The 26,703-nt window shown below is 41.0% G+C and overlaps 3 protein-coding genes across 5 annotated transcripts in view; 2 read left to right on the top strand and 1 right to left on the bottom strand.

The window, feature by feature from the left end:
* Positions 1-26,703, top strand: part of LOC308404303 (4-hydroxybenzoate polyprenyltransferase, mitochondrial-like) — a 100,312-nt gene that overhangs the window by 46,554 nt on the left and 27,055 nt on the right. The window lies entirely within an intron of this gene.
* LOC308404300 (uncharacterized protein) lies at positions 71-14,507 on the bottom strand. 3 transcript variants are annotated; one of them, XM_080894297.1, is made up of 8 exons: positions 14,351-14,507; positions 13,963-14,027; positions 9,934-13,877; positions 9,566-9,831; positions 8,057-8,199; positions 7,875-7,954; positions 3,488-5,588; positions 71-738 (listed from the first exon to the last, which is right to left on the bottom strand). In XM_080894297.1, exons 2-8 carry the CDS (start codon positions 13,970-13,972, stop codon positions 713-715), a joined length of 6,570 nt encoding a protein of 2,189 aa, XP_080750423.1. In that variant the 5' UTR covers positions 13,973-14,027; positions 14,351-14,507; the 3' UTR covers positions 71-712. The 3 variants fall into 3 exon arrangements, with proteins under 3 accessions (XP_080750423.1, XP_080750425.1, XP_080750424.1); XM_080894299.1 differs by having other exon boundaries at positions 14,388-14,486; XM_080894298.1 differs by having other exon boundaries at positions 14,283-14,437.
* On the top strand, positions 14,871-26,553 carry LOC308404308 (4-hydroxybenzoate polyprenyltransferase, mitochondrial-like). The gene is made up of 8 exons (XM_080894327.1): positions 14,871-17,840; positions 18,383-18,599; positions 19,360-19,526; positions 19,711-19,832; positions 20,080-20,165; positions 20,270-20,403; positions 25,650-25,838; positions 25,950-26,553. Exons 1-8 carry the CDS (start codon positions 17,742-17,744, stop codon positions 26,064-26,066), a joined length of 1,131 nt encoding a protein of 376 aa, XP_080750453.1. The 5' UTR covers positions 14,871-17,741; the 3' UTR covers positions 26,067-26,553.

Raw genomic sequence — 26,703 nt, 5'->3', positions numbered from 1 at the left:
GATTACTTGTATTTGCTCAATTGTTTACTAAATGTTTGAGGTGTGAAATAAACCGCAATTGAGCAAAATATGGGTGTGTGTGGTTGGAGGATGTGTTAGTGCGTGCGTGCGTGGGTGTGGGTGTGTGTGGTTGGAGGATGTGTTAGTGCGTGCGTGTGTGTGTGTGGGTGTGTGTGGTTGGAGGATGTGTTAGTGCGTGCGTGCGTGGGTGTGGGTGTGTGTGGTTGGAGGATGTGTTAGTGCGTGCGTGCGCGCGTGTGTGTGGTTTGGAGGATGTGTTAGTGCGTGCGTGCGTGCGTGCGTGCGCGAGCAAGGGGGAGGGGGCGAAGAACACTTTTCTGTAAAACAAAGGGGGGCCCAGCAAAAAAAGTTTGGGAACCACTGCCATAGAGGATGCCAGGGTTGAAATCATGGATAAGATGTTTCAGAAAAAAGACAAGATAAAATCTAACCCACTCTAGCATTAATACTTGCATCAGCTTTAGGAAAACTACACCTAGAGGACTGGGTGGCGAGGTGAGGTTGATCCCCTCCATTAGAGTAATGAATTGTCCATAGGAATCCAAAGGACCACCAAGCAGTGTGGTAAAATTGAGGATGTAGTTGATTAGAGGGAGAAGCGTGACACAAGTCTGCCTTTTGGATGGTGTCAGTACGACTCGTTTCTCCTGAAGGTCCAAAGACACAGAGGTGATTCTCTGGGTGAGCAGCATCAAAGTGGACACTGCCAAGAACAGTCTGAAAGTGAAAGAGATATTGCTGTGATTAAATAGGATATCTGTATACATATAATGTTTTTACTTTAGATGTAAAAACATTATGTCTAACTTAGGCTAAGAGTTCATCTATAATGGTGAAGAAATGGCCTCTGACATTCATATCAGAGTCTTTTTAGTACATTAGCTGTTCTAGAGCTGTGATCACACAAAGTTGATTCTTGGAAACGGCATCTGAAAGGTTAGGCAACAACATAACAATTCTTGGAAACGAAACAAAGTCAACAGGCTGCTAAAACCACGTGATGTGGTTGAATGCTTCAAGCAACAGAGATTGTTTTATTGAAAAACACATGGTCGTTTTGAGTTTGACATATTTCACAAAAGTGTGATTAGGAACATTTTTGCCACTGTGTTTACAACCCTGTACGCGTTTGAAAACTGAAGGGACTGTGCTGTGTTCTAATCCTATCAAAGATCAGAACATAGCTTATATAATTGAAAGAGCAAGATAAATTGCTCAGGAGTTTCACCTCATCTCCCAACCGTTGTGGCAGACATCTGTCCCTCCCTGGAGGCTTCTTCCTGTTAAAAGGGAGGGTTACCTTCCCACCATCACCAAGTGCTTTGCCTATAGGGTATCATCTGATTGTTGTGATTTTCTCTCTAATACTGTAGGGTCATTGCCTTACAACTTAAAGACCTCACTTTTGTGATTTGGTACTAAATTCAAATGACGATTTTATGTTCTACATTGTTATGTTTCTAATTTCATGATGCAAATGTGTTCTTTCTTATGTAAATATGATCTTTCTTAAAAAAGCCGTTGTCTCTGTTGTTCTAAACCTAGTAGATACTATTAAGCATTAGTGATACCTTTGAAGGTAATCGATGCCTGGATACCATCACGGATACTTGATTTTGAAATATGTGCTAAGCATGAACTGCACCTTCTTAAAGTATCCAAAAATGTACTGCTCTGGTCACAGGTCCTCATTCTTTTTAAAGGTGCCAACTTTCTGTAACTTGTTATAGAAGAGAGAGGGGTTTTAAATATTTTTTTAAAATAAATACGATAGAGATACCATACAAATCACTGCATGCTGCATTATTTATATTTTATACAACATCCTAACTCTGAACAGGCTTGATTCATACATCTGTACACCCTAGAGAATATTCACTTACGAAAGGTTCGGAGGATATAGCATGAAAACTGTCCCATATGTTTATGTAATTTGTAATGGCAGAGTGAAATCAAGATTAATACCTGATGATGACTGGTTTGTGCAGGTAGTATTCCCTGTTAGGGCTGCCACAAACGATTATTTTGATAGTCGACTAGTCAAAGATTATTTTTGCAATTAGTCGACTAATCAGATCATGCGTCCACTGGACGTAAAAGTACATCTTATTGCACCAGCAGCATCTGCTCTTATATAACTATCATTAGCTTACAGCTTTAAGTGTTTAAGGTCTGTGCCAACTAAAAATAAAGACAAGATGGTAGTTTATTAAATTTTAATGAAATTTGCAGATTGTTTCGGTGAAGTTTAATAAACTCCTTGCTATCTAAAATATAACAGGACACTGGAGTATATTCTCGAGAATCTCACACTTCTGATAATCAGCTGTCTGCTTGACGTTTATTCAGCTATGTAAAAACTATAACTTTAATCTCACCCAAACTGATTTACTCAGGAACAAATAAAATACTAAAAAAAGCTAAACAATAACATTGTTAAGTTATCTAAGTGACTTATATATGTTTAACCTGAGTAGCGAAAGACAGCGGTGGGTCTCAGGGCACTAGTGAGCCTAGCCCCCGGCTCGCTATCGAGCTAGTGGGTAACAGACGTCTCCGAAAACGTCAGAGCGCTTTTGAAAATATGTGGTTGTCTTGATAAACTGAGCAGATATTTGAGGTTTACACAGCTACATTCTCGCCTGAACATATGTTAAACCTTTATTTTGTGACCCAGAAAGAATAATAAGAGTAATATTAAAACTAACTAGCTGCCGCCGTTTGAGCTGGGCTGCGCTATGAATTCTGGGACACTGCTTCTTCTTCTTCTTCGGGGTTTAACGGCAGCTGGCATCCTTGTACATGCAGTGCTGCCACCTTCTGTATCAGTCCGTTATTACACTCTTAAATCCTACTACTTATTCCTGCGTCTTTTGTGATCTTACAAAGCTTCAAACGACGCGTCGACTATTAAATCAGTCGTCGATGATTTTGATAGTCGACGTAATCGTGACTAGTCGACTAATCGTGGCAGCCCTATTCCCTGTACTGTATAAGTAGGTGCCAGAAGGTTTGCCACAACATCTGCATAACAAATGCCCAGGTGTGGATACAGCTGTGATCTACACAGCACACGAGTAGAACAAAGGCAAGTGTGGAGGTGAACAGCTTGTGCTGTTATCCTGTTTGGTTTTCTCCAAACGTGATGCTTTGCAGTATCGCTAGACATCGCTATTGAAGCCTTTAGAGTCTCAGATGTAGCTCTTCTACATATATTTCTTTGGTTTGTCTGAGCATCTTCACCTTGTGCATTGTTTTATCACACATGTGAATCAGATCAATGAACTGCCAGACAATTTGTTTTTACAGAGGTCACCATACTTGCTGATGATTGTAGCATCTGGCTGTTACTTACCTTCTTACATCCTATAGACGCAAAGATTTAGTTTTTCCACACCGCTTCTGCATTTTGCTTACAAAAATGCACAAAAACTAATATTTCAATTCACTCATAATTTCTTTTTACCTTCAGGCTCTTGCAGACAATCATCATCCTTCATCCCGTCGTGGTCACCAGGCGCCTGATCTTGGTGTCGTTCCTCGTCTTCTGTGAGAATCTCAGATTCTTGGTTCTGCTCGAAAGGACCGTTCTCTTCTTCCTCCTTGAAGCATTCAGGAGAGTGCACTTCCTTCTTCAGACATTCTTCCTCAAGTACTGGTATTTCTGTGCAAGGTTTAGGTTCCTGTTCACTGATTTGCTGAGTGTGCACTTCTTCCTGCTTTAATTTTGTAAACGAGACACCTAAAATATCGCCGGTGATCATCTTAAGTTGTGCACAAGTGGGCGGGAGGGTTAACATATGTCTTTCAATTTTTAAACTCTCCTCTGTCCTCGTGTTATTTACATGTGCAACATTTAGCTTTGTTAAGGCTGAATTTGCCTCTATACCAACTTGATTCTTTGGATTCTGGAACAAAGGGAAGTTGCTCTCTTCAGCTAATGGGATATCACTTGCCTCAGTGCCCTTCTCCATCTTGACCGTTTTACCCTCATCTGCCTTGTTATGCATCTTGCTGTCATCATTGGCCAACTGTAAGATATGACGCAGTATGTCATCTTCTACCTTTGCCTCAATGTTCAGTGTTTTATGCTCAAGTGCTTTAACGTCTTGCTTTTGAGCTGGTGTTTCTTCATCCACTTTGAAATCATTTTCTGTCTCCATTTGTTGTTTGTCTCCAGATTCTGTGAATTCAGGTTGGGCTTGGTTTTCATTTGTCTGCCTCTCTTCCTCTGGATCGCCGTAATCCTCACATGGGGTATCTGTAATTTTCACTTCTGTTACACTTTGTTCCACATTTCCTGTCTCCATTTGTTGTTTGTCTCCAGATTCTGTGAATTCAGGTTGGACTTGGTTTTCATTTGTCTGCCTCTCTTCCTCTGGATCGCCGTAATCCTCACATGGGGTATCTGTAATTTTCACTTCTGTTACACTTTGTTCCACATTTCCTGTCTCCATTTGTTGTTTGTCTCCAGATTCTGTGAATTCAGGTTGGGCTTGGTTTTCATTTGTCTGCCTCTCTTCCTCTGGATCGCCGTAATCCTCACATGGGGTATCTGTAATTTTCACTTCTGTTACACTTTGTTCCACATTTCCTGTCTCCATTTGTTGTTTGTCTCCAGATTCTGTGAATTCAGGTTGGGCTTGGTTTTCATTTGTCTGCCTCTCTCCCTCTGGATCGCCGTAATCCTCACATGGGGTATCTGTAATTTTCACTTCTGTTACACTTTGTTCCACATTTCCTGTCTCCATTTGTTGTTTGTCTCCAGATTCTGTGAATTCAGGTTGGGCTTGGTTTTCATTTGTCTGCCTCTCTTCCTCTGGATCGCCGTAATCCTCACATGGGGTATCTGTAATTTTCACTTCTGTTACACTTTGTTCCACATTTCCTGTCTCCATTTTTTGTTTGTCTCCAGATTCTGTGAATTCAGGTTGGACTTGGTTTTCATTTGTCTGCCTCTCTTCCTCTGGATCGCCGTAATCCTCACATGGGGTATCTGTAATTTTCACTTCTGTTACACTTTGTTCCACATTTCCTGTCTCCATTTGTTGTTTGTCTCCAGATTCTGTGAATTCAGGTTGGGCTTGGTTTTCATTTGTCTGCCTCTCTTCCTCTGGATCGCCGTAATCCTCACATGGGGTATCTGTAATTTTCACTTCTGTTACACTTTGTTCCACATTTCCTGTCTCCTGTTCTCTTGCAGTCTCTAGCAGCACAAGCTCCGCTTGTTTTTGCAGCTCTTTTTGGACAGTAGAGTTTGGTTTGGCATTTTCATGTTGAATGTCTGATTCGGAAGTCTCGCCAGGACTTTCTCCGTTGGTTTCCTGGCATTCCCTGATCTGGAGTGCACTTTTCTCTGTGGTATAGTTTTCTTCCAGGTTCTCAGCTTGCGGAACCTCATCACAGTCTGCAAAAAGGTCCTCCATTTCTACATCTTCTCTCTCCTTATCTAGCTGGTCCATGTTAGACAAATGTTCCTCTTCTTCTTCTGTTACTGGCACATTATCAATGCTTGCCTCCAGCTGATCAAGGCTCCCCTGACCCACGAGTTCATGATTCTTCATGACCTGCATAGACAGAATCAAGGTCCAAATTATGATACACTTTTCCATCACATTATATTGGGGTGGGGCACTGATGATGTGGAAGCCTCAAAAACTCATTTATCCAATATAATACACTTGGAGTTATGGGGTTGAGATAAGACTCCCAGTCCTATAGTTTATGGGAAGACAGACATGACATAGTAAACACTTTCCTTGTGAGTTTATGGGCTTAGTCACTGATTTTGGAAGCATACTGAATAAAACATTACTACAACTATTTTGCAAATCATGTTTAAATTGCTTAAAAATGTTGGATTATCTTTTGTCTGCTTACTGCATAGAGATAGCAGTTTCACTGTCAGCCCCTCTCCTTCTCACCACAACTTATTCTTTGAAATAGAAGTGGGCGGTATAAACGGTATACGGTAGAAACGATATAAATTTGGCCAACGGTAGAGATTTTGACTATACCGCTCTACCGCGATAGCGTATGTTGATGGTGTCATCAAGCTGCGCCTGTTTTGGTTGAAAGCATTGCAGCGACTAAAAACAACATCATCTGCAATTTTTACTGAGCGACAGTAATAGCAAAGAGACAAAGCACTTTTGGAATATGGGGATAGCCAAAAACTCCACTCCTCCACTTCCGTCCCATTGATTCATTAATGCTGAATTCTCTCGCAGCTGCTATATTCCCATGTTGTTGCAGTATATTAATGACTAACCTCGTATTGTGGATGGATTATCTCAGTTGTTCTCCTGACTGAAGTTTGGTCCGTTTACAGCATCCTGCCATGCAATTGCATTTGTCCCTAACCACTAGAAACCCTCACGTTAACTTTTATCGAGTGGGAAAAAGTTGGCATTCATCCTTCCGCTTCACTGTGCTAATGTTATGCTAACGTAGCTGTGTCGCTAGCAATCACGTAGGACATCATTATATACCAGCTAGCCCAACTTCAGTAACCTTACAAATGTCATTGCTGTTTAGTTTTCTGTCTTCATTTATGTTGGAAGTGATAGCAGAGCTGTACATTTAAATTTTTTCAGAAATCTCTCAGTCAGAACATGCTATATGATGTTTAGGTGGAAGCTAGCGAGCAAATTTCCTGCTAACTTCTAACTCCATTCAATTTAATAGATTCTGTTTTCATGGATGCCTGGATGTTAAACTTAATTGTTACACCTGGTAGAGCAGAAACGCTGATCATTTTATTAAAGATGAAAGAATTGCGATAGTTTGTAACTCTCAGTGACGCTGCAGTGTTTGACTTTGGGACCTGAAGTGGACGGAGTTTTGGATTACTCCGCAAGGCTCCTGACTACGGCAGCCGTAATGCTCCGGCAATCCATCAAGCGGTGCGCTTTCATAGCTCTCCAAAGTCGTACTAAAACATTTTTTGATTTCTACGCACCGTGTAACACAAAATCGGTTTGAGGTCAGTAAGCACAACCAGAATTCATACATAAGGCACACTGTCGATTTTTGAGAAAATTAAAGGATTTTAAGTGTGCCTTATAGTGTGTAAAATACGTTATACAGAAGAAAAGAATATATCCTGATATATATCGTTACCGCACATGCTTCAAATTATACCGTGATATGGATTTTAGGCCATATCGCCCAGCCCTACTTTGAAACTAAGATGGTTGTGGTGAAAATGCTAATCTTGGGGCATCAAAACACAATTTCAGAAACCAACGGATCGTGTCACAGTAGTTGTCCATGTCCATCTTTGACATTACTTATGGTTTAATCCCTGTAAATGTAGCACTTTTTAATAGCCAAGGAATTGGGGTAGGATATGCACTGCATCACTCCATTAGGTGCAACCTTAATCAATATTAAACCGATTTGTGGCAAAGTTTTTGGACTACAAAAACATTCAGACTAAAGGAATCAAATGGCCCAGTGCCAATGTCTCTGTAGCCAATGTGATATGTGAATAAAACCATTCTTTTGCAAAAGTAAGTCCACTGTCTATATGTAGCTTGTGAAAGTGATGCAGTGCTATTAAACAAGATACATGGTTGACATTTAAAAATGTCATTCTGATGAATTCTTTATGTTAATTTATATATCTATTCATATTTTTAGGATGTATGCTCCCACTCTTTCGTTGGCTACTCCCTTCAAATACCAGACATGTTGACATCTGACATCTAATTGCTGTTTACATTTTTTATAGGCTTAAATAACTTAATTCTTCATTCAACTTCATTTTCTCTTGATTTTCTAGATCTTCATGGTTATGACAGCAGTGTGTAGAACAAAAGCACCGTCCGCCCATCAGTTAAAGAGAATACCTTTTTTGACCCAAAGATGATGCCTTGATGGCAACGTGACAGTTTGGGGCGACGAACCTCTATTGGCACTACACGTTCCTCTGTAAAGAAAAAAAAAGGAAAAAAGGGAATGCTTATGTGACAGCGTCAGGTATCGGAAAGCAGAACACGTTCCTACAAATCCTGCAAATGCTCCAACATACCACGATGCAAGACAATGTGATCAATCATGTTGTTCTTGTTCTTAGTTTGGTACAGACAGAAAGGGCAGCAGAGGTCCTTCTGATGAGTAGGCTTTGACTGGCAGGTAGAGTGACCCGTCTCCATGTGCATTACCAGAGTTTTCCTAATGACAACAGGAGAAATCAGTGATAACATTGCAAATCTGTCGGTGTTTGGTGACAACTCGTGTTGAGTAATGAGTAGAAATGACAAATTCAAGATGTCTGTCAAGTCAAATACCTCATAAAACTCATCCAAGTTATTTCCATACATCTAAAATAATTGACAACAATGTCTAAATTTGAATAAAAGAAGCTTCTTCTTCAAAAAGGGTTCAAACAGCAGATAGCGCGGCATGTTTGATTTAGCACACTTTTATGCCAGGTTCTCTTCCCGATGCCACCCCAAAGGGATTTGTGTCTCCTCCTTGAGGCAAACCAGGAATGCATTATGTCACCTGACTATAGAAACTAGTCAGATCCTGCGCATCTGTGATGATGCAGAATTAAAAGTATCAATTATTACTCATCCTGAATGTAAATGCGAGAATAAATGCAACATTTAAAACAAATGTGAAAACGAATATTTACTAGGGCTGCTCGATTATGGCAAAAATTATAATCACGATTATTTTCACTGAAATTGAGATCTCGATTATTTGACAATATTTATTTAACAATAACAATGTATTGAATAATGACTTTAAAGATTGTCAAAAAATAATATAAAATAGTGTGCAAATACTGATAACAGTGCAAATGTTTGCAATATAAAAAATAAATGAAAAATGTAAACATCTATGTTTAGTGAACTTTGCAGTGTTGCTCTGTGGTGCAGCTACGACACTGTAGCAAAGTTTACACACTATGTCTACTTGATCCACGTCTGACTCCACCAACCCATAATGTTTCCACACCACTGAAGTTTTTTTTTTTACCTCTCTTTTCAACCAACAGCAGTCACTCTCCTCTCCAAATAACTTCTGCTTAGCTTTCGGAGCTTCCCTCGGGTCCTCTTAATTGTTGTGACACGTGTTCGAAATGCAGAGAGGTGCGCTCGATTTGCCACACGGAGCAGCGCGAGAGTAAAGCACGAGGGAGGGGCTAATAATCGGCTCAGTCATTTTTAATGATCGTTTAAAGTCCAGATCGTAATCGTGATTAAAATTCGATTAATTGAGCAGCCCTAATATTTACATAAAAAATTTTTTTTTTTTTTTTTTTTTAAATCTTGAGATAAAGAAGCTTTTCTGCAAAGGTTTTCCAATACCCAGATAGGCACTGTACTTTTTCAGACTAAACAAGACCAACTGTTAAAATTTCCATTTGGCTATGTTACTTTTTAAGTGAGCCCACAAGAAGAAGAAGAAGAAGAAGAAAAAAGCGTGGCAAAATGGTGTGACTGCTTTAATATATGAGCTTAAATTTGTCTATTATCAATACTTTTTTTTAGTTTAGTTTTTAACAATAAAAAAAGCCCAAAGTTCTTACTTGTGTTTTAATCCAGATGTGGAGCTATTGTCCAGTTTCTTGATGGCTGCCAGGGCTGCGTGGCTGTGCTCATGGGAATGCAAGCCTTTCAATGACATAAACATCCGGCCGCACTGTTTACACGTGTGTTTGTCTCTATTCGATTCTAGTTCTGGCTGCTGTACATCAGAGAGTTCTGATGTAGCGGCGCTCTGTACTGGTGTCCCGTTCCAACGATTAACCTCGTTCACAGTTTCCAATGTGGTCATTTCATCTTGCCTGCAGGGCTGGAAAAAAAAAAAAAAAAAAAAAAAATCACAGTAATGGTCAAATAACACGAGTAGATCAGAAGACAAAGAGCGTAGACAGGAATTACAGCGTCAACTTACCTCGCTGGATTCTTGCTCTAGTGTTGTGCTAATAAGCGACTCCTTTCTCTGCGCAGCCTTGGCCTTCTCTAGCATCCTTGCTCTGTGGCGATCCATGTGATAACACACCATTCGAATCCCATTTAATTGTGTGTTGCAGTGGTCACATTTGTAAACCCCTGTGTTTTTCTTTTTCCTCAATCCTAGTGACAACACAGTAAAGTCCAATTTCCACTCTGAGCGGTGAAAAGTACTATAGTGGTCAATGAGCAGCTGCGACGACTTGAATGTTAATTCTGGACATTTCAAACATTTAACCTTTGTGCTGTTGCCTGATTTAAGTATTTTGCTGGGAGAGTTCCATTTACGCTTATATTTCTCAAGAAGTTTGTAAATACTGACTGCATCCAATTTGTGATAATTTTTGTAGTGGCGCTGGAGGTATTGATATCGTCCTTTATAGGTGCACATCTGGCACTTGTACAACTGTTTGTTGCTGCAGAGGCCGGACAGCAAAGTTGATGGGGATGCCTCAGGAGTTTCCGTTTGTGGAGCCTGTCTACTTTTCGCAATTTTTACTCCTCTCGAAGTTTTGTTTTTCACAGAGGCATCCTTCCGTGCTGAGCCCTGAGATGTGTGAACCGGCTGGCTTTCAGTGTCAGTGTGCTCATACACTTTTCTGTCATGATGAACCATCTTACAGTGAGCATTGAGTTTTGTCAGTGATCCATGGATTTGTGAACATTTTTTACACAAGTACCCTCTTTCATTAGAACGTCTTCCTAAAGTACAATTGACCATGTTTGATGCAAAGACTTCACCTGTCTCAAGTTCATCTGCCCAGACTACAATTGCTGGATGCTTCATTTGACAGTGAGTGAGGGTCCCTTGGGAGCTAACATTCACATATGGACACTTTGGACACTTGTAGATCAAGAGGCTTTTTTCTGCTGTTATGCTAGACTTCAATGTCTTATGCAGACGTTTTTGGAGCTGCTGTTCTGGTTTTTGTTCTTGTTCATATCTTTCAATTACAGCTTCCGGGTGTTTCAATCCACAGTGAATGTGGAGACCCTGTTTGCTATTAAAATTTGCAGAGCAGTAAAGGCACTTGAACACTTTGGAGGACAATGAGCCAGGTCTGTCACTTTGGTCTTCCACCCGCCAGCTTGCGCTTGTTTTCTTGGAAAGTTCTGCACTCAAAGGATGAACCATTCGGTAATGGTGTGCCAGATCTGACAAAGAGTTAGATTTAAAAGAGCATCTTTTGCAAGACAAACCAGCTTTATTTTGTCCGGATCTTTGGGATAGCAATCTGTTTTCAGTGCCATTGCCTCCACTCTGCTCTAGATCAGGCTTCTTCTTTTTACAATGGACCATTCCAGGACCGGCATATAACTGAAAATTTACATACTCAACGCAGGGGACACGTCCTAGGTGGCGTTCCTCGTAGTGCTCATAAACTGCTGCAGCTTTTTCATGTCTGAAAACACAGAATTCACAATAATAGCCGCGCTCTAATGATCCTTGTCTAAAATAATATCTTAAAATATCTGTGACTGTACGCTTTACTTTGTGAATTTTCCTTAAATGCGTCTTCAGAGCATATATCACGTCAGTTTTGTATGCGCATGAGTAACAGTTCAGGGACCTCTTTGTGTGTGGGGTTGTCACTGAGGGTGTTGCTGAAATGACCAAAGATTTTGAATGCTTCTTTGTTTTTTTCTTTTTCATTTTCATCTTGAGGATTTCCTGAGCAGCTTCTTCATTTTGAGTGGATGTTAGAGGAGATTTCTGTGCCTGATCGTGGATCTTAGATGTATGCAGAAGGACTTCTGAAGTCTTCGCCTTAAATCCATGATGTATTCTGCTGTAATGGTGCATTACCCGATCCAAAGTACTATGCCTGTAGTTACAAAAGTGGCAAAAAAATGCTTTTTCTTCGCCTTCATTTATTATAGGAGGAGGTAGATGGGAAGAAGAGGAATCCTTTGCATTTGCTTTCCTGATTTCATCATGGATTAAAGCTGTATATTCAAGAACACACTTAGTGCTGGAATTACACTTTCGATGAACCTTAGCCTGATGGATAATTACTCCTTTTACAGACGGATTTCCAAAGTTGCATTTGTGGCAGTAAAACAAGTTTTCTGGACATGCGTAGGACTTGTTCTGTCTCTCTCCTGTTTCTGAGGCATCTGCTGTGTAATCCTCCTTATACAGATCTTCTTTTTCCCTACACATCTTCACTTGTTTACTAGTATTAAATTGGGAAGATGAAGGACTTTTTGACATCTTAGATTCACTCTGACGTTTCTGCATCTCAGCACTGTACCCTAGGACATCATCAGTACCTATTGGTGCATCCATAGAATGTTTTGCATAGTGATGACCAAGGATACTCTTAACCTCGGTACTTGTGTAACTGCAGAACTGGCAGTAAAATGTTTCATTTGGTAAACTGGATGAGGAAATGTCCAGTCCAGTAGTAATTTCATTACTGGATTTTGTTGGAAACTTCGAAGATTCCCCTTTCGTGGTTTGGGAAGATTCTGAACGATTCTTACAGGCTTCTGGTGTGGTCTCTGAATGATCTACTACAATCACAGAATCTGAACACTTCTCAGATGTCATCTCTGATGCTGCATGTGATGTGGGACAAGCGGACTGTTTGATTTTATCCAATGTGATTACTTCATCTGGGTGGCTTTTTTGGTAGTGAACATCTAGACTCAGCTGAGACGATTCCTCTTGGCATTCAGACATTGAATATCTGCAGAACAATAAGGAATTCTCCACTTCATATGTTGCATGCTTTGCCTTGTAATGTTCTTTCAAAGACTTCAATAGATTGATAGTAAATTTACAAAGAAAGCATTTGAAAACCAAACTGAGGCCACATGATTTCATGGCAAATACATCTGGGGCATCTGGATGATTTTCCAAGTAGTGCCTCTTGAGGTCAGCTGTGCTTAAAAACTCAACTGGACACTCCAAGCAACGAAAGGTGGCACTGTGATCACTTGCGTCCTGAATGTAGACAGAATTGTATCTGATATAAGGGTGGTCACTTTGATAATGGGCAGAAATTCGCCTGATGCCTACGTCACTGTAGTCACAATGTTTACAAGAATACACTTTTGCCGCGTCTGCCTCGTCTTCATCTTCGCTGACTTCGCTGCTGGATGACTGTTGTCTATTTTCTTTTTCTTTTTCCGTGAGCATCTCTTCGTGATCCAACTTGGCTTTTTTGACAGGATGACCTTTTAAACTTTTACCACTGGATCTCTTCACAGCACTGTCAGGAACAGTTTCCTTTCTGAATTGTTCCGGAGTTTTAGTCAAATCAGTAGTCAAGTCAGTGTGCAAAAAAGGGTACGACTTACTTCCGGTGATATCTATCACAGACTTTGCTGTGACTTTAAACACACCACTACTGTTTGGACAGGAGCTTGAAGGAGATTCCTGCAAAATTTTCAGGTCCTTTAATGTGCAGTTTGCTTCTGAGGTAGAAATATCTGAAAGAACTGATGGATCTTCCGATGTTCCTGCAGCTTCATTGTTCTGGTTTGCTGAAATGACACTTAAAGTGCTGTCGAGGTTTTCTGAAATGATGACACCTCCTGACACGTTAGGATTTTCTGAAGTTTTGTGACACAGTTCCTCGTGTTCACTTAAACCATCCCAACTACAAGCTTTAAAATCACACCTCTGGCATTTAAAATTATCTCCTGAACTGCTGCTCTCTGTGTTGGCTTTGTCAGTCCCAGGGGATAAACCAGCCTCTCTGAGAGAAATTTCTGTATTGAGGCCATGCACCTTGTTAAGGTGTTCAAAAAGGTACACCTTGGATTCGAAGATCAGCACACAGTGACTACAATGGAAAGCCTCGACTTGGGATTCTTCAGTGACTGCTTGGCTGATGACTTGCTTGATGTGGCCAGAGGTGGAGCACTCCACTGTATCTGAGGGGGCAGGCAACAGACCAGTATAGATCAGCATAGGTCAGTATCTATTCACAAAGACGTTGCATACCTCTGTGATACATACCGTTTTCCATCTTGCATGCCTCTTTTAACCCACAGCCTTACACATTAAGTGACACACCTAGACAACTGAAAAAACAGATTATTATTTTTCTCAAGGCACAGAAGCAGCACAACATAATCCGACGCTACTTCGTTATCCGTTATTAAGTTATACACACAAGTGAATACTTAAAGAGAGCGAGAGAGCGAGATTGTACGCTTTGCTAATATTATCTTTAAATATGGCAGCACAAAGAACTCAACACCTCTATTTAACTTTCAGTGTAGCATATTCAACAGGAAGGAGACGTAAAACGAGTCAACCGAATAAACAGATCCTACCTATTTTAACAAAATGCCGAGATGTGCAACTCGCTAAAGTGCGCGATGCACGCAAGGTTTTTACTCACGCATGCACACAAAAACAGGACAAGGCTTAGGAGGCACCGTTTTGAACCGCTGCTGGAGGTCGCATGAACACGGAGCACGTTTCCGCCATTTTTCAAGCGTGTGTGACTCTCCCTGGCCTGTGCTTCCCCCACCGCAACAAAACATCTTCACTTCCGTAGAATTCACCAACCCTTCAAAATAAAACTACCTGAAAACTACCTCCGCTGTGTAAGTAATTAAAATATCAGTTATAATGTTATTTACCAGCAGTTACACGAGATTCGATATAACGACAGGATATTTTGGTTTAATACGAACTAGGATTTCTTAATTGTATTTTTTTAAATTTTATCAATTTGATAAAAAAAAATATGTGTTTGTTAATATTCACGAAAACGTATGGAGTTTTTTGTTGTTGTTTTTTTTACTTCCACGCTTAGTTCATTGTGAAATCTGGGGAAACAGTAACCGGAAGTACGTAGATTTCATACCTTAACGCCAAGCCCCCCTTTTAAAAGTCTTTTCTGTTTTTGTGATGGTGTTGTTTTCTGTTTTTATGGCCGGCGATATAGGTATTATAATGTCCAATGAAAGGTATTAACAAATCCTCCATACTGTAAGTGTTATATAGCACCGCATATTTAAATAAATGGGCGCTATTGTTATTAAAAACTTATAACAGAAATCCTTTTTTCAGGCTCGGTTTCTATCGCAGGCAGTTGGCCACGTGCTTGCAGTGACGATGCTTGCTGAGCTGCACAGGTCACAAAGAAAGCAAGAAAAGCTTTGTTTTACCAATATCACCTTGGTATCCCAGAGAAATTTTATACTGATGTTGCAGACTTTTGCAGAGGGTCTGGCTTTTACAACAAGATGAAAGCTAAAACATTCTAGGGAAAATTAAAGGATCTAGATTTGTGTCACATATCACATCTTCACAGCAGTTTTTGCTCAATATGTTTCAAATTCACTCTTTATATGTTCATGATGCGCAAATCCTTTCGAGGCAGATATCCTGCTTTAAGCAGGAGGCCGTTTGTGTAAAAAAGGAACGACCATCTCTCAAACGAGAAGGGGCTTAAGAGTTTATCTTTCACGATCTTATAATGCGGTGAATGCAGCCATTCCTCATCTCACAATGAATAGTACTCATACTAAAAAAGTACAAAATGAAAGCATGTTTCTCATTATCAACTGCACCACTTAACCAGCCACACTGCTCTGTTTCTATTCTCATTGTAGTCTTTGGGGCGATCGTGGCTCAAGAGTTGGGAGTTCGCCTTGTAATCGGAAGGTTGCCGACATACATCGCCGCTTTACGTCAACTCCGAAGCCCTTTGGAACAGGGCCCTGTGCAGCACTGTTCAGCAAGAGCAGTGAGGTTTCAGTTGTAATGCTGCTTACATTTGTCACATGTTTTTTGCATATGCAATAATGTTGCATATTCCACAGCCCTACCCTGTCTTGACAAGTAAATTTAAGAATCTGTTTAGAACTTATTTATTTTATTTCTCACTTTGAATTTTTTTTTATTGAAACTAAGCTTCTGGCTTATTGGTGTTATTTTAGTCATTATGCAGCCGTATTGTTTGTAAAGTTGGTGAAGCCTGCAGTCGGCTGAAACTGAAGAAGTCACATAGATAAGTGATAAAATGTTTCTACTAAACGCTGGGTCCAGATGAACAGAAATAAATTTCTAGGATCCGATCAGTTTACACTGACTACTACTCCATGGTTGTTTTGTATGTTAACAAGAACAAAATAAGTGAAGTAGACTTAGAGGGCTTGTTCAAAGAGGTTTTCCAACATATGGTTTTAACCAAAAAAGCATGGGTGCTTTTTCCTTAATAAGTGCAAAAAAAGAAAGAAACAGGCAATTGTTAAGAACGCCTTAGGTGAAGCAGTGTTAGATAAACTAACAAAACACTGCTATTAAAAAAACTATTGGCATATAAAAGCTTCCATTAAGCTGAATATTATTTATATTATTGCATACATATGGTTGACAGAAAGTGACCTCTGTAGCTATTTCCCATTGAGGATTGCAAAAGAAACCACAAAAACGAATAAAACCAACTTACTGATTGTTTGTACATGTGCAGAGGAGGCAAAGTGGATATACTGGATAAAGAATGCTGAATATGGAGCTGCCATAATAAAAAATAAAAACTAGTTAGTGTGAGACCTGGTTTTTATTTAACCAGTAAGGAAATTGTGATGCACACTCCACACCAGTTGGAGGCGCTGGTCCTCCAACTTGTCTGTCAGCCTCAAAGAAGAGACGACCAATGACGACCCAGCAGGGAAGTATTGATGTGGTTGTCATCTGTCCAGTGTTTGGTCTTTTTAAAATCAGTATATTCTCTATTGTAACCTTCATTGTAAGCTTGCTTTGGCGTTATATCACACTAGAGTTAGCAAGTGTGTTGGTAGCATTCAGAGCATATTTCTCCTGTTTTGGCTTCCCTTCATTGGCTTCCTGTTAAGTCCAGAATTGAATTCAAAATCCTGCTCCTCACATACAAGGTCTTAAATAATCAGGCCCCATCTTATCTTAATGACCTTGTAGTACCATATCACCCTATTAGAGCACTTCGCTCTCGCTCTGCAGGCCTACTTGTTGTTCCTAGAGTATTTAAAAGTAGAATGGGAGGGAGAGCCTTCAGTTTTCAGGCCCCTCTTCTGTGGAACCAGCTTCCAGTTTGGATTCAGGAGACAGACACTATCTCTACTTTTAAGATTAGGCTTAAAACTTTCCTTTTTGCTAAAGCATATAGTTAGGGCTGGATCAGGTGACCCTGAATCCTCCCTTAGTTATGCTGCAATAGACATAGGCTGCCGGGGGATTCCCACGATGCATTGAGTTTTTCCTTTCCAGTCACCTTTCTCACTCACTATGTATTAACAGACCTCTCTGCATTGAATCATATCTGTTATTAACCTCTGTCTCTCTTCCACAGCATGTCTTTTATCCTGTCTTCCTTCTCTCACCCCAACCGGTCGCAGCAGATGGCCGCCCCTCCCTGAGCCTGGTTCTGCCGGAGGTTTCTTCCTGTTAAAAGGGAGTTTTTCCTTCCCACTGTTGCCAAAGTGCTTGCTCATAGGGGGTCATATGATTGTTGGGTTTTTCTCTGTATCTATGAAGCGCCTTGAGGCGACTTATGTTGTGATTTGGCGCTATATAAATAAAATTGAATTGAATTGAATTATATTTTCAGTGATAGCTTAGCCTTGTTACTGTAACACCAGCTTGTCTCATGTAGGTGTGTGCAGTGTCTTACCTAAACAGCTAAAACAGTCAGGTTGTTTCAGCCAAAAGTTTCACACATCTCTGTTTCTGTTGTACCAAATGTATTTGTTTAACCTTCGTTTGCATGTGTCTTTCTGCTTCTGTGTGTGCAGAGAGACACCATGTTCCCAGCCAAGCTAGCTTTGAGCACTCTGAAAAGGATCCACCATGGAGCTTGTTATCGATGTCAATTGTTAGATTATAATATTATTTTATGCCATGTTATACCCCTAACTAAAGATTGTGAATTATTATGTAGTTTTAGTTTTCATTATTCTCCTGAATTAGAAGAAGCTGATAACTATTGCATTCGTTAAACTGATTTGCATTACATTAGACTGCTGATTTATTGTGGATGAATGATATTGTTTTATGATGTTATAAGAAATACTGTTTGCAGAAAGTCATCGCCTTATTTGTCTGATTAGAAGAGAACAGAATATACTGGAGTTTTCTGCCCCAACTCAGCAGGAGCAGATAAACGGGGAGCCAAGGTCGTAGCTTAGGCGCCGTGTGAGAGAAAAGCATGTGAATGTTTAGGCTTTTATGATAAGGTGGGAGAACCAGAGGCTATAAGAGTTTGAGCAATGCTCCACCATTTTGAGATCTGAGGCTGTCTGCATCAGTGTCCATCTCCCACGTGTGTGATCATTAAAATCATCGTTTGACTTGACCCGGCCGGACCAGTGTTGTTATTGTGGTTTTTCTCTTGTCTCCATGCCCAATATTTTGAACCATAACACTTTCTACCTGCTTCATCTAGAAGGAAGGGATACAGGCTGGAGATGGGCCCCCCTCAGACTCCCGTGTGTGGAAGAGAAAGCCTAAGAACCAATCTGCAATCTGGTCATCAATAAGACTTCTTGAAACACAGCAAAACGGGAGAAGACGGTTCAGTTTATCAGCTGCTACTATAGTAAATTCAGCACCAGTACACGTCCAACCATACCTCCGGCTGATGAGGCTGGACAAACCTATAGGTTTGTACTTATATGAACATCACATTGTTGGGTTGTCGTGTCTTCATTCACTCACCCCAACCAGTCGCGACAGATAGCCGTCCCTCCCTGTTAAAAGGGAGTTTTTCCTTCCTACTGTGACAAAGCAAGCTCATGTACTCAGGTTTAACTTCAGCAGGTCATTATGACCATGTCTACATGCTTAAACACATTCATTTTCTGCTATGCAATGACTTTTATCTGTGTCAGTTTAAAAAAAAAAATTGATATCTAGAATATTGCAGAATTTTGACTTTATTCCAAACATGCACTCTTTAAGCCCAGAACAATTTTTAGCAGCATTTTCACCATGTTAACAAAACAGAACAAAACAAGAAGCTATATAACATTAATACAGTCTTCAGAAAACAAATGGCTAAAATAAGCACGTCATCTTTGACCTTGTAGAGCTATTAACTGGCACTAACAGGGAAGCATCTTTGTAAGCATGTAGCCCTAACTCATGATGTAGATAATAATTGTTAAAATTGTTCTTTGAAAGAATCCTACCAAACTGTAAAACTCTTATGTAATTACTGTGTAAGACAATGAGTCTAAAATATCTTGCCCCTGCATTTTTTCAGTGTCACTGCACAGATGCATCTAAAACCAAACCACATTTAAAATGCCACCAGATTAATGTAGCTATTGGCTGCGCATTCATCTCTTTGTGGGCTTTGTTTCTGTTCTTATCTTACTTCCTTGTTTAATTCCCTTGAAATTCATTGCCTTTTAATCATAGGGACATGGCTGCTGTACCTCCCCTGTACATGGAGCATTGCTCTGGCTGCTAACCCTGGATGCTTCCCAGATCTGGGCATGCTCACACTGTTTGGTACAGGTGCTCTTCTCATGAGAGGGGCCGGCTGCACCATCAATGACATGTGGGACAAAGACTTCGACAAAAAAGTAAATGAGATTTTCTTACAGCTGACTCCAAACAAAGAACAGGACATGTTTTTGCAATAAAGTAAATTAAACTTCCATTTCTAAGCAGACGTTAGTCTTACCTGTGTCACTGTCACTCCCCTGCTCAAAGTGTTTCTTTATTTTTCAGCTCTGATAAATTGAAAGTGTTCGTGTTTTTGCGCAGGTGTCCCGCACAGCCTCTCGACCAATCGCATCAGGAGAGATTTCTCGAATGCAGGCGCTGGTCTTCCTGGGAGGGCAGCTCTCGCTTGCACTTGGGGTTCTTTTGTGTCTCAACTATTACAGGTACTCAGAATCAATTTTATGTATGAACGTTAATGACATTTTATTAGGAAAATATAAATAGAAGAATAGGAACAGGTATATAGGTTAGATTAAATCCTCTGAGTCATGAGAAAAAAAAATTAGTGCAACAGTTGAACTGGATCACAATATTACTACAGTGTGTTAATTTTCATAGTGTAACTAAAAGTGATTATTTATCCAGTTATTTTGCAGTCTTTCCCTCACATTGTTCAAAATGCTCTCACAGTATAGCTCTGGGTGCTGCTTCTTTATCTCTTGTTATCACCTACCCGCTGATGAAGAGGTTCACTTACTGGCCACAGTTTGTGTTGGGTATGTGCTGTGTAAAGTTATCTTGTAGTGTTCTTTGTCTAGAGTTAATATTTTACAGATTATCAGAACTATAGCTGTTCTCTTGTTCTCTTCTCTCACTTTAGGACTCACTTTCAACTGGGGCGCTCTGCTCGGCTGGTCCGCTATTAAAGGCTCTTGTGATTGGTCCGTGTGTCTCCCGCTATACTTCTCAGGAGTGATGTGGACGCTGGTATATGACACAATATACGCACATCAGGTAAAGTAGTGGGCCTGAGAGATCGCACCACTTCGTTCCTATTAAACACAATTCTTTCCTTAAACCAAAGGCTGAGTGCAGTAAATGTAAAAGAACGCTCTCATACACCAACACTACCCTGAACCAATGATACCTGGCAACATGCTTTTTTTAATGCCAAATTCTGACACTGCCATTTAAGTGTTGCAGCAGAAATCATGACCAAGGTCATCAGCACCAGACCAGGAAAGCAGTTTTTCCAGTCACCTGTTGTCCAATTTAGCTTGCAAATGATAGCTTCAATTTCCTGACAGGAGCCCCCAATGTGCTTTTCTGCTGCTGTAGCCCATCGTGTTGTGCGTTGAGAGATGCTTTTTAGCAGATGTTCTTCTGAGTGGTTATTTGAGTTAACCTTGCCTTCCTATCAGCTTCCTTTCTGTCCATTCTCCTCTAACCTCAGACATCAATAAGGGATTTTTGCCCAGGTGAACTGGTATACATAATAAAGTGACTGTTGAGAACCTGTAAATTTAAGAAGAAAGGAACCGAGAAACTGAAACTAATTTAAAAACAGTTTAAACTGTGAGTACATGGTAGCTGTTCCTTTATATTTAAGAAATGCAGTTTAAGGGATTGCAGTTTACTGTGTTTACTGATGTTTTTCTTTGAGGTGAACATGAGATTAATGTGTCCTATGTTCGTTCAATCAATCAATCAATCAATCAATCAATCAATCAATCAATCAATCAATATTTATAAAGCACTTTTCATACAAAAAATGTAGCACAAAGTGCTTTACATAGTTAAAAGCAGCCCACCCCACCCTCCAACTCACTCCCCACACTCTCATTAACATAAATGATGTGAATACACACATATCCCCCCCCCCCCCCCCCCCACACACACACACACACACACGCGCACACTTAAAGAGTAAAAATTGGGCTGGGTTCACATGAGCCAAGTGAGGAAACACTATAACAGGGAGCCGTCTGCACCGAGAGCCGGTCACAGACCGCAGCCTCCAGGCTGGGCACACAGCAGGAGGGAGGCAAAGGAGCCCCCCAGCCAGGCTGAGAGGACCCCCAGCGACCCAGCAGCCACGGTCGATCACAGCCCCGGTGCAGAGAGCCCCCTCCGAGGAAACACTGGAGATATGCCACAATAGGCTATATACAGGGTAAAATGATAAAATAAATAAGAAGGGGATACAATATAAATATAAATAGAGTAAGAAGATTAAAAAATGGATAAGAATAAAATCAATAAATATTAGGTAAAGCCTAAATTAATAATAAAATAGCAGGATAGAATAAATAAGCATAAAATAAATAAACGCTAAGTAAAAGCTAAATTAAAAAGGTGGGTCTTGAGCCTGTTCTTAAAAACATGTACGTTCTCTGCGGCCCTGAGCTCCTCCGGCAGGCTGTTCCACAGACGAGGACCATACCACTGAAAAGCTGCCTCTCCGTGAGTATGTGTCCTGACTTTAGGGACAATCAAAAGGCCAGTACCAGAGGACCTCAGGGTCCGCGAGGGTTCATATGGTAAAAGCAGATCTGAGAGATAAGAAGGCCCAAGACCATTAAGACATTTAAAAACCAATAAAAGAACTTTAAAATCTATCCTGAAACACACGGGGAGCCAATGCAGCGATTCTAAAACCGGTGTAATGTGGGCCCGCCCTCTGGTCTTCGTCAGCACACGAGCTGCCGAGTTTTGCAAAAGTTGTAAAGTTGAAATATTCTTCTTAGGAAGACCAGAGAGCAGGGCATTACAGTAATCAATGCGACTGGTAATAAAAGCATGCATCAGCATCTCCGTGTTGGCCCGAGAGAGAATAGGGCGGACTCTGGCTATATTTTTTAGATGATAAAATCCAATTTTGGTTACATGTTTAACATGTGGGATAAAACCAAGCTCAGAGTCAAAAATAACACCCAGGTTTTTCACTTGTAGCGAAGGACATAGTGAAAATGCCTCTAATTTAGACAAGAGTTTCTCTCTCTGAGCCTCAGGACCGACAATTAAAACTTCAGTTTTGTCCTGGTTAAGCTGTAAAAAGTTTTCTGCCATCCAAGATCTTATATCCAAGATACAGTTAAAAAGGGCATCCATTGGTCTGGTGTCATCAGGAGACACGGAGATGTACAGCTGCGTGTCATCAGCGTAACTGTGGAAGTTCACTCCATGCCTCCTGATGACACTGCCGAGAGGGAGCATATACAAATTAAAAAGTACAGGGCCTAAAACCGACCCTTGAGGCACACCACATGTCATTTTATGGATCTTAGAGGAGCATGTATCCATACTCACCATAAAAGTTCTGTCAGAGAGATAGGAAGTGAACCAGTTGTGTACAGCACCAGAGAGGCCTACCATGTGTTTCAGTCTGTTTAAAAGAATAGCGTGGTCTACTGTATCAAAGGCTGCGCTTAGATCCAGTAGCACCAGGACTGAGAGCTTTTGGGCGTCCCAGTTACATCTAAGATCATTTAAAACCTTTAGGAGAGCCGTCTCTGTGCTGTGGTTCACCCTAAATCCAGACTGGAATATCTCCAGGATCTTTCTATCATTTAGAAAATCATTAATCTGAGTAAAAACAAGTTTTTCTAAGATTTTACTTAAAAATGGTAAGTTGGATACAGGTCTGTAGTTATTAAAATCATTACAATCCAAATTGCTCTTCTTCAGAAGGGGCCTCACCACCGCCGTTTTAAAGGCAGCAGGGAAGACACCCAACTGAAGAGAGCAATTCATCATGTATAAAAGCTCAGCCTCAAAAAATCCATAAAGTGTTTTAAAGAGTGAAGAAGGGATTGGATCTACAAGACATGTGGTGGGTCTCACTGTGGAGAAAACTTTCTTAAGGTTCTCAGCATTAACCAGGACAAAGCTGTCCAGTGTCTCCTCAGGTACAATCGAGCCCGCAGATGTGTTTACAAACATATCGCGATTAGATAAAATATCAGATCTGATGGCGCTGACTTTTCCCCTGAAGTGGTCTGCAAACTGCTCACAGAGTGAGTCTGTGGGGGTTCTTTGGGAGCTGTTAAAATCAGGGTTAAATAAATGATCTATGGTGGAAAAGAGGACCTTGGGATTATTTTTGTTATTACTGATTATTTTGGCGAAGTATGAATTTCTTGAATTCCTTAATGTATTATTGTACACTTTAAGTTGCTCGCAAAATATTTGATGGTTGATAGTATTTTTATTTTTCCTCCACCTCCTTTCTGCTGCCCTGCAATTTCTTTTGAGTTTTTTGACTTCTTCGTTTCTCCAGGGTGATACGTGTTTTACGTTAATGTTTTTGGTGGTGAGTGGAGCAACGGAGTCAAGGCTTTTTTTCAGTTTGCTGTTGAAATGATTAAAAATCAAATCGCAGGGTGCAGGTAAAATCGCAGGGGGGCATTCGTCTAAAACCCTGGTAAAATTTGCAGCCACTTCAGAGGTTAGATAGCGCCTCCTCACAGTTCGCACCGAGGTCTCCCGCTGAATAAAACCGGTGATGTTAAAAAACACACAGTAGTGGTCAGAGACAGCCAAGTCAACAACAGAGGACACGCTGGTGGACAGCCCATGGGTGATGACCAGGTCCAGAGTGTGTCCTCTGTTGTGAGTCGGCTGTGTGACGTGCTGGGTAAAATCCAAACAGTGAAGAATGTTTAAGAATTCTTTTGATGCAGGGTCAGAAGGATGATCTATGTGCAGGTTAAAATCACCGGTTAAAATTATCATATTATATTTTGAATGTATGTTTGTTAAAAATTCTGAGAATTCCTTGATAAAAGCAGCACTGTCTTTAGGTGGTCTATAAATTGTGACAGATGAAACTGGAGGGCTGCTGAAAACAATAGCGTGGAATTCAAAAGTGGTAAAATGATCAAGTAAAATTTGTTTGGAGGTGAGTGTGTTGTTGGCTAAAGATGCAGTCCCACCACCTCTCTTACCACTTCTAACAGAAAAAGAGAAATTAAAATTTGGTGGGGAGGCCTCAGTGAGAACAAACTGGTGCATCCGAACCCAGCCATGTTTCAGTTAAAAATAAACAGTCAAGTTTATTATCTAAAATTAAATCATTAATAATAAAAGACTTGTTCAACAGAGAGCGGACATTTAAAAGTGCCATACTGATTGAGACTGGTGGATTTTTGACAATAGAGTTGAATGGATGTTGATATTTTTGAAGAGGCCGGAGGTTATTAATGTTTTTGGAGTTACTAGATTTATGATAATTCTGTTGCTCTCTGTTTGTGATTATGACGGGTATTGTGTTGACTGTGGGAGAGAGAGGTCCGAGTCCAGAGTTTTGTGTATTACTGTTAAAAGTGGAACAAATATAGGAGCAGGGACCAGGGGAACATCAGTCAGTGGCAGACAGATCTGCAGGTAATGTCAATTTGGGGTAGTGACAGGGCGATGTGCGGGAGTGCTGTACGCCAAATGCCAAATTGGCGGACAGCAAACGGCGTCCCCAGGCGTTGAGGTGGAGCCCGTCTGCCCCAAAAAGATGCCTCCTCTCCCAGAAGGCATCAAAATTGTTAATAAAACCCACGCCGTGGGAGACACAGGCGGAGGAAAGCCAGGTGTTAAGGCTGAGCAGCCGGCTGAAACGGCCTATCCCTCTGCCACAGGTGGGGGTGGGCCTGGAGATAAAAGCACTCACCTGCAACTGACCAAGGAGGCTGAAGAGTTGGAGGAAGTCCAACTTCAGCAGCTCAGATTGCTGTTTGGGGATGTCATTGGTGCCGATGTGGATGATGAGCCGGTTAACCTGTGGGTGGGATGCCAGAATGTTGGGAATTCTGTCCACTATGTCAACAACAGTGGCTCCCGGGAACGACAGCGTGAGCGCCCCCCTCATCCGCACGTTCCTGACGATGGAATCCCCGAGGACCAGCGTGGAGAGAGGAGGTGCTACCGGGGGCTGCTGGCCATCTGAGACGCCCGCGCCGCGGCACCGGGGGTGTTCAGATGGAGATGCGCCAGCCGGACTGCGTGAGTGACTCCCAGGTAGCCGCGCCGTGGGTCCTCTTCTCCGAGGAGCCGGGGTAAAGCACAGCTCTCCGCGGTGAGTTTGCACCACAGCGTCGGGTTGCCCACCGCGGCTCCGGGGGCGTAGTGGTGGAGATGGCGCAGACCTCAGCGACACAGCGGGATGGCGAGGGCTAGCGGTCAGAGGAGGAAAGTCCACAGGATCCAGGATGTTAAAGTAGGGACCTTGATTGACTATGGCCTCGTGTTGTTTTGTCTTTCATAAATAGGATAAGGAGGATGACATCAAAGTAGGAGTCAAATCTACTGCACTGAGGTTCCAGGAGCAAACCAAACCCTGGCTGAGTGGCTTCGTTGTGGCCATGATGTCTGGACTGGTATTAGCTGGGGTCAATGCTGAACAGACTCTCCCTTACTATGCTGTACTCACCGGTGTAGCAATGCACCTGACAAACCAGGTGAGGATCATGGTCAACTTTAATACAACATTTAAATGAGAAACATGCACAGATTCATGTGTTTTAAGATTAGGTTTTCCATTGAAGTATATTTATTTTCTTCTCTCGTAGATTTACACATTAGACATCAACAAACCAGAAGACTGCTGGAAAAAGTTTGTTTCAAACAGAAACCTTGGACTGTTGTTGTTTTTAGGTATTGTTGTCGGGAATTTGTGGAAAGAATAAAGACAGACTCTGAAGAAATGAACAAGCCTTCATATAATTAGAGACGATGTTTTATTACATTTGTGTGTTTTGTTTTTTATGAGAAGCACTCTTTTAACAACTTATGTATTTTCAAAAATGCCAGCAAATCTAAATTGAAATTGCTGCAATAACTTTGACCACCAGGGAGCAGTATGATTCCTCCTACCTGATGAATGTACTGTACGCCAGTGGCCTCATTACTTTGTTTTGGTCCATAAAACACATAAATATCTGGGTCTTTGCGCGACATCCTTCATAAGTCACTGGTTGACATTGGTGCTCTTTGTTTTTATTCTGGCCAGGCAGCATTTACCCACTTTACCTGTGCTTATGTGTCAGAAACCACTTCCAGTTATTAATTATAGGACTTTGGTGAGAGTCGGCATGTAGATCTGCAGACTTTACTGGTTCTTTTTAGTGCTTTTGCAACATGAGACTGCTCTCACCCATGATGTTTCAGTACTCTAAAACTTTTAAACAAATTTTAAAGAGAATTCATTTACATCCAGTCCAGTGAAAAACTAAGTTCAAGGTTCAAGGTTCTTTATTATTTGTCACATGCATAGTTACAAATAATAAAGAACCTTGAACTTAGTTTTTCACTGGACTGGATGTA

This window comes from Rhamphochromis sp. 'chilingali' (assembly GCF_963969265.1).
Source record: "Rhamphochromis sp. 'chilingali' genome assembly, chromosome: 10".
Lineage (NCBI taxonomy): Eukaryota > Metazoa > Chordata > Actinopteri > Cichliformes > Cichlidae > Rhamphochromis > Rhamphochromis sp. 'chilingali'.
Note: the sequence above shows the minus strand (reverse complement) of the source record. Positions and strands in the feature narration are given on the sequence as shown.

Excerpts from the sequence above, each read along its gene's own strand:
- LOC308404300 (XM_080894297.1), bottom strand. Across the intron at positions 8,200-9,565 it reads ACATCTGGATTAAAACACAA|GAAAACTCTGGTAATGCACA; the intron begins GTAAGAACTTTG and ends TGTTGTCATTAG. Across the intron at positions 739-3,487 it reads TTGTCTGCAAGAGCCTGAAG|ACTGTTCTTGGCAGTGTCCA; the intron begins GTAAAAAGAAAT and ends TTTCACTTTCAG.
- LOC308404308 (XM_080894327.1), top strand. The coding sequence starts at position 17,742 with ATGTTCCCAGCCAAGCTAGCTTTGAGCACTCTGAAAAGGATCCACCAT. Across the intron at positions 18,600-19,359 it reads GAGGCTGGACAAACCTATAG|GGACATGGCTGCTGTACCTC; the intron begins GTTTGTACTTAT and ends TTTTAATCATAG. Across the intron at positions 19,833-20,079 it reads TTGTGTCTCAACTATTACAG|TATAGCTCTGGGTGCTGCTT; the intron begins GTACTCAGAATC and ends ATGCTCTCACAG.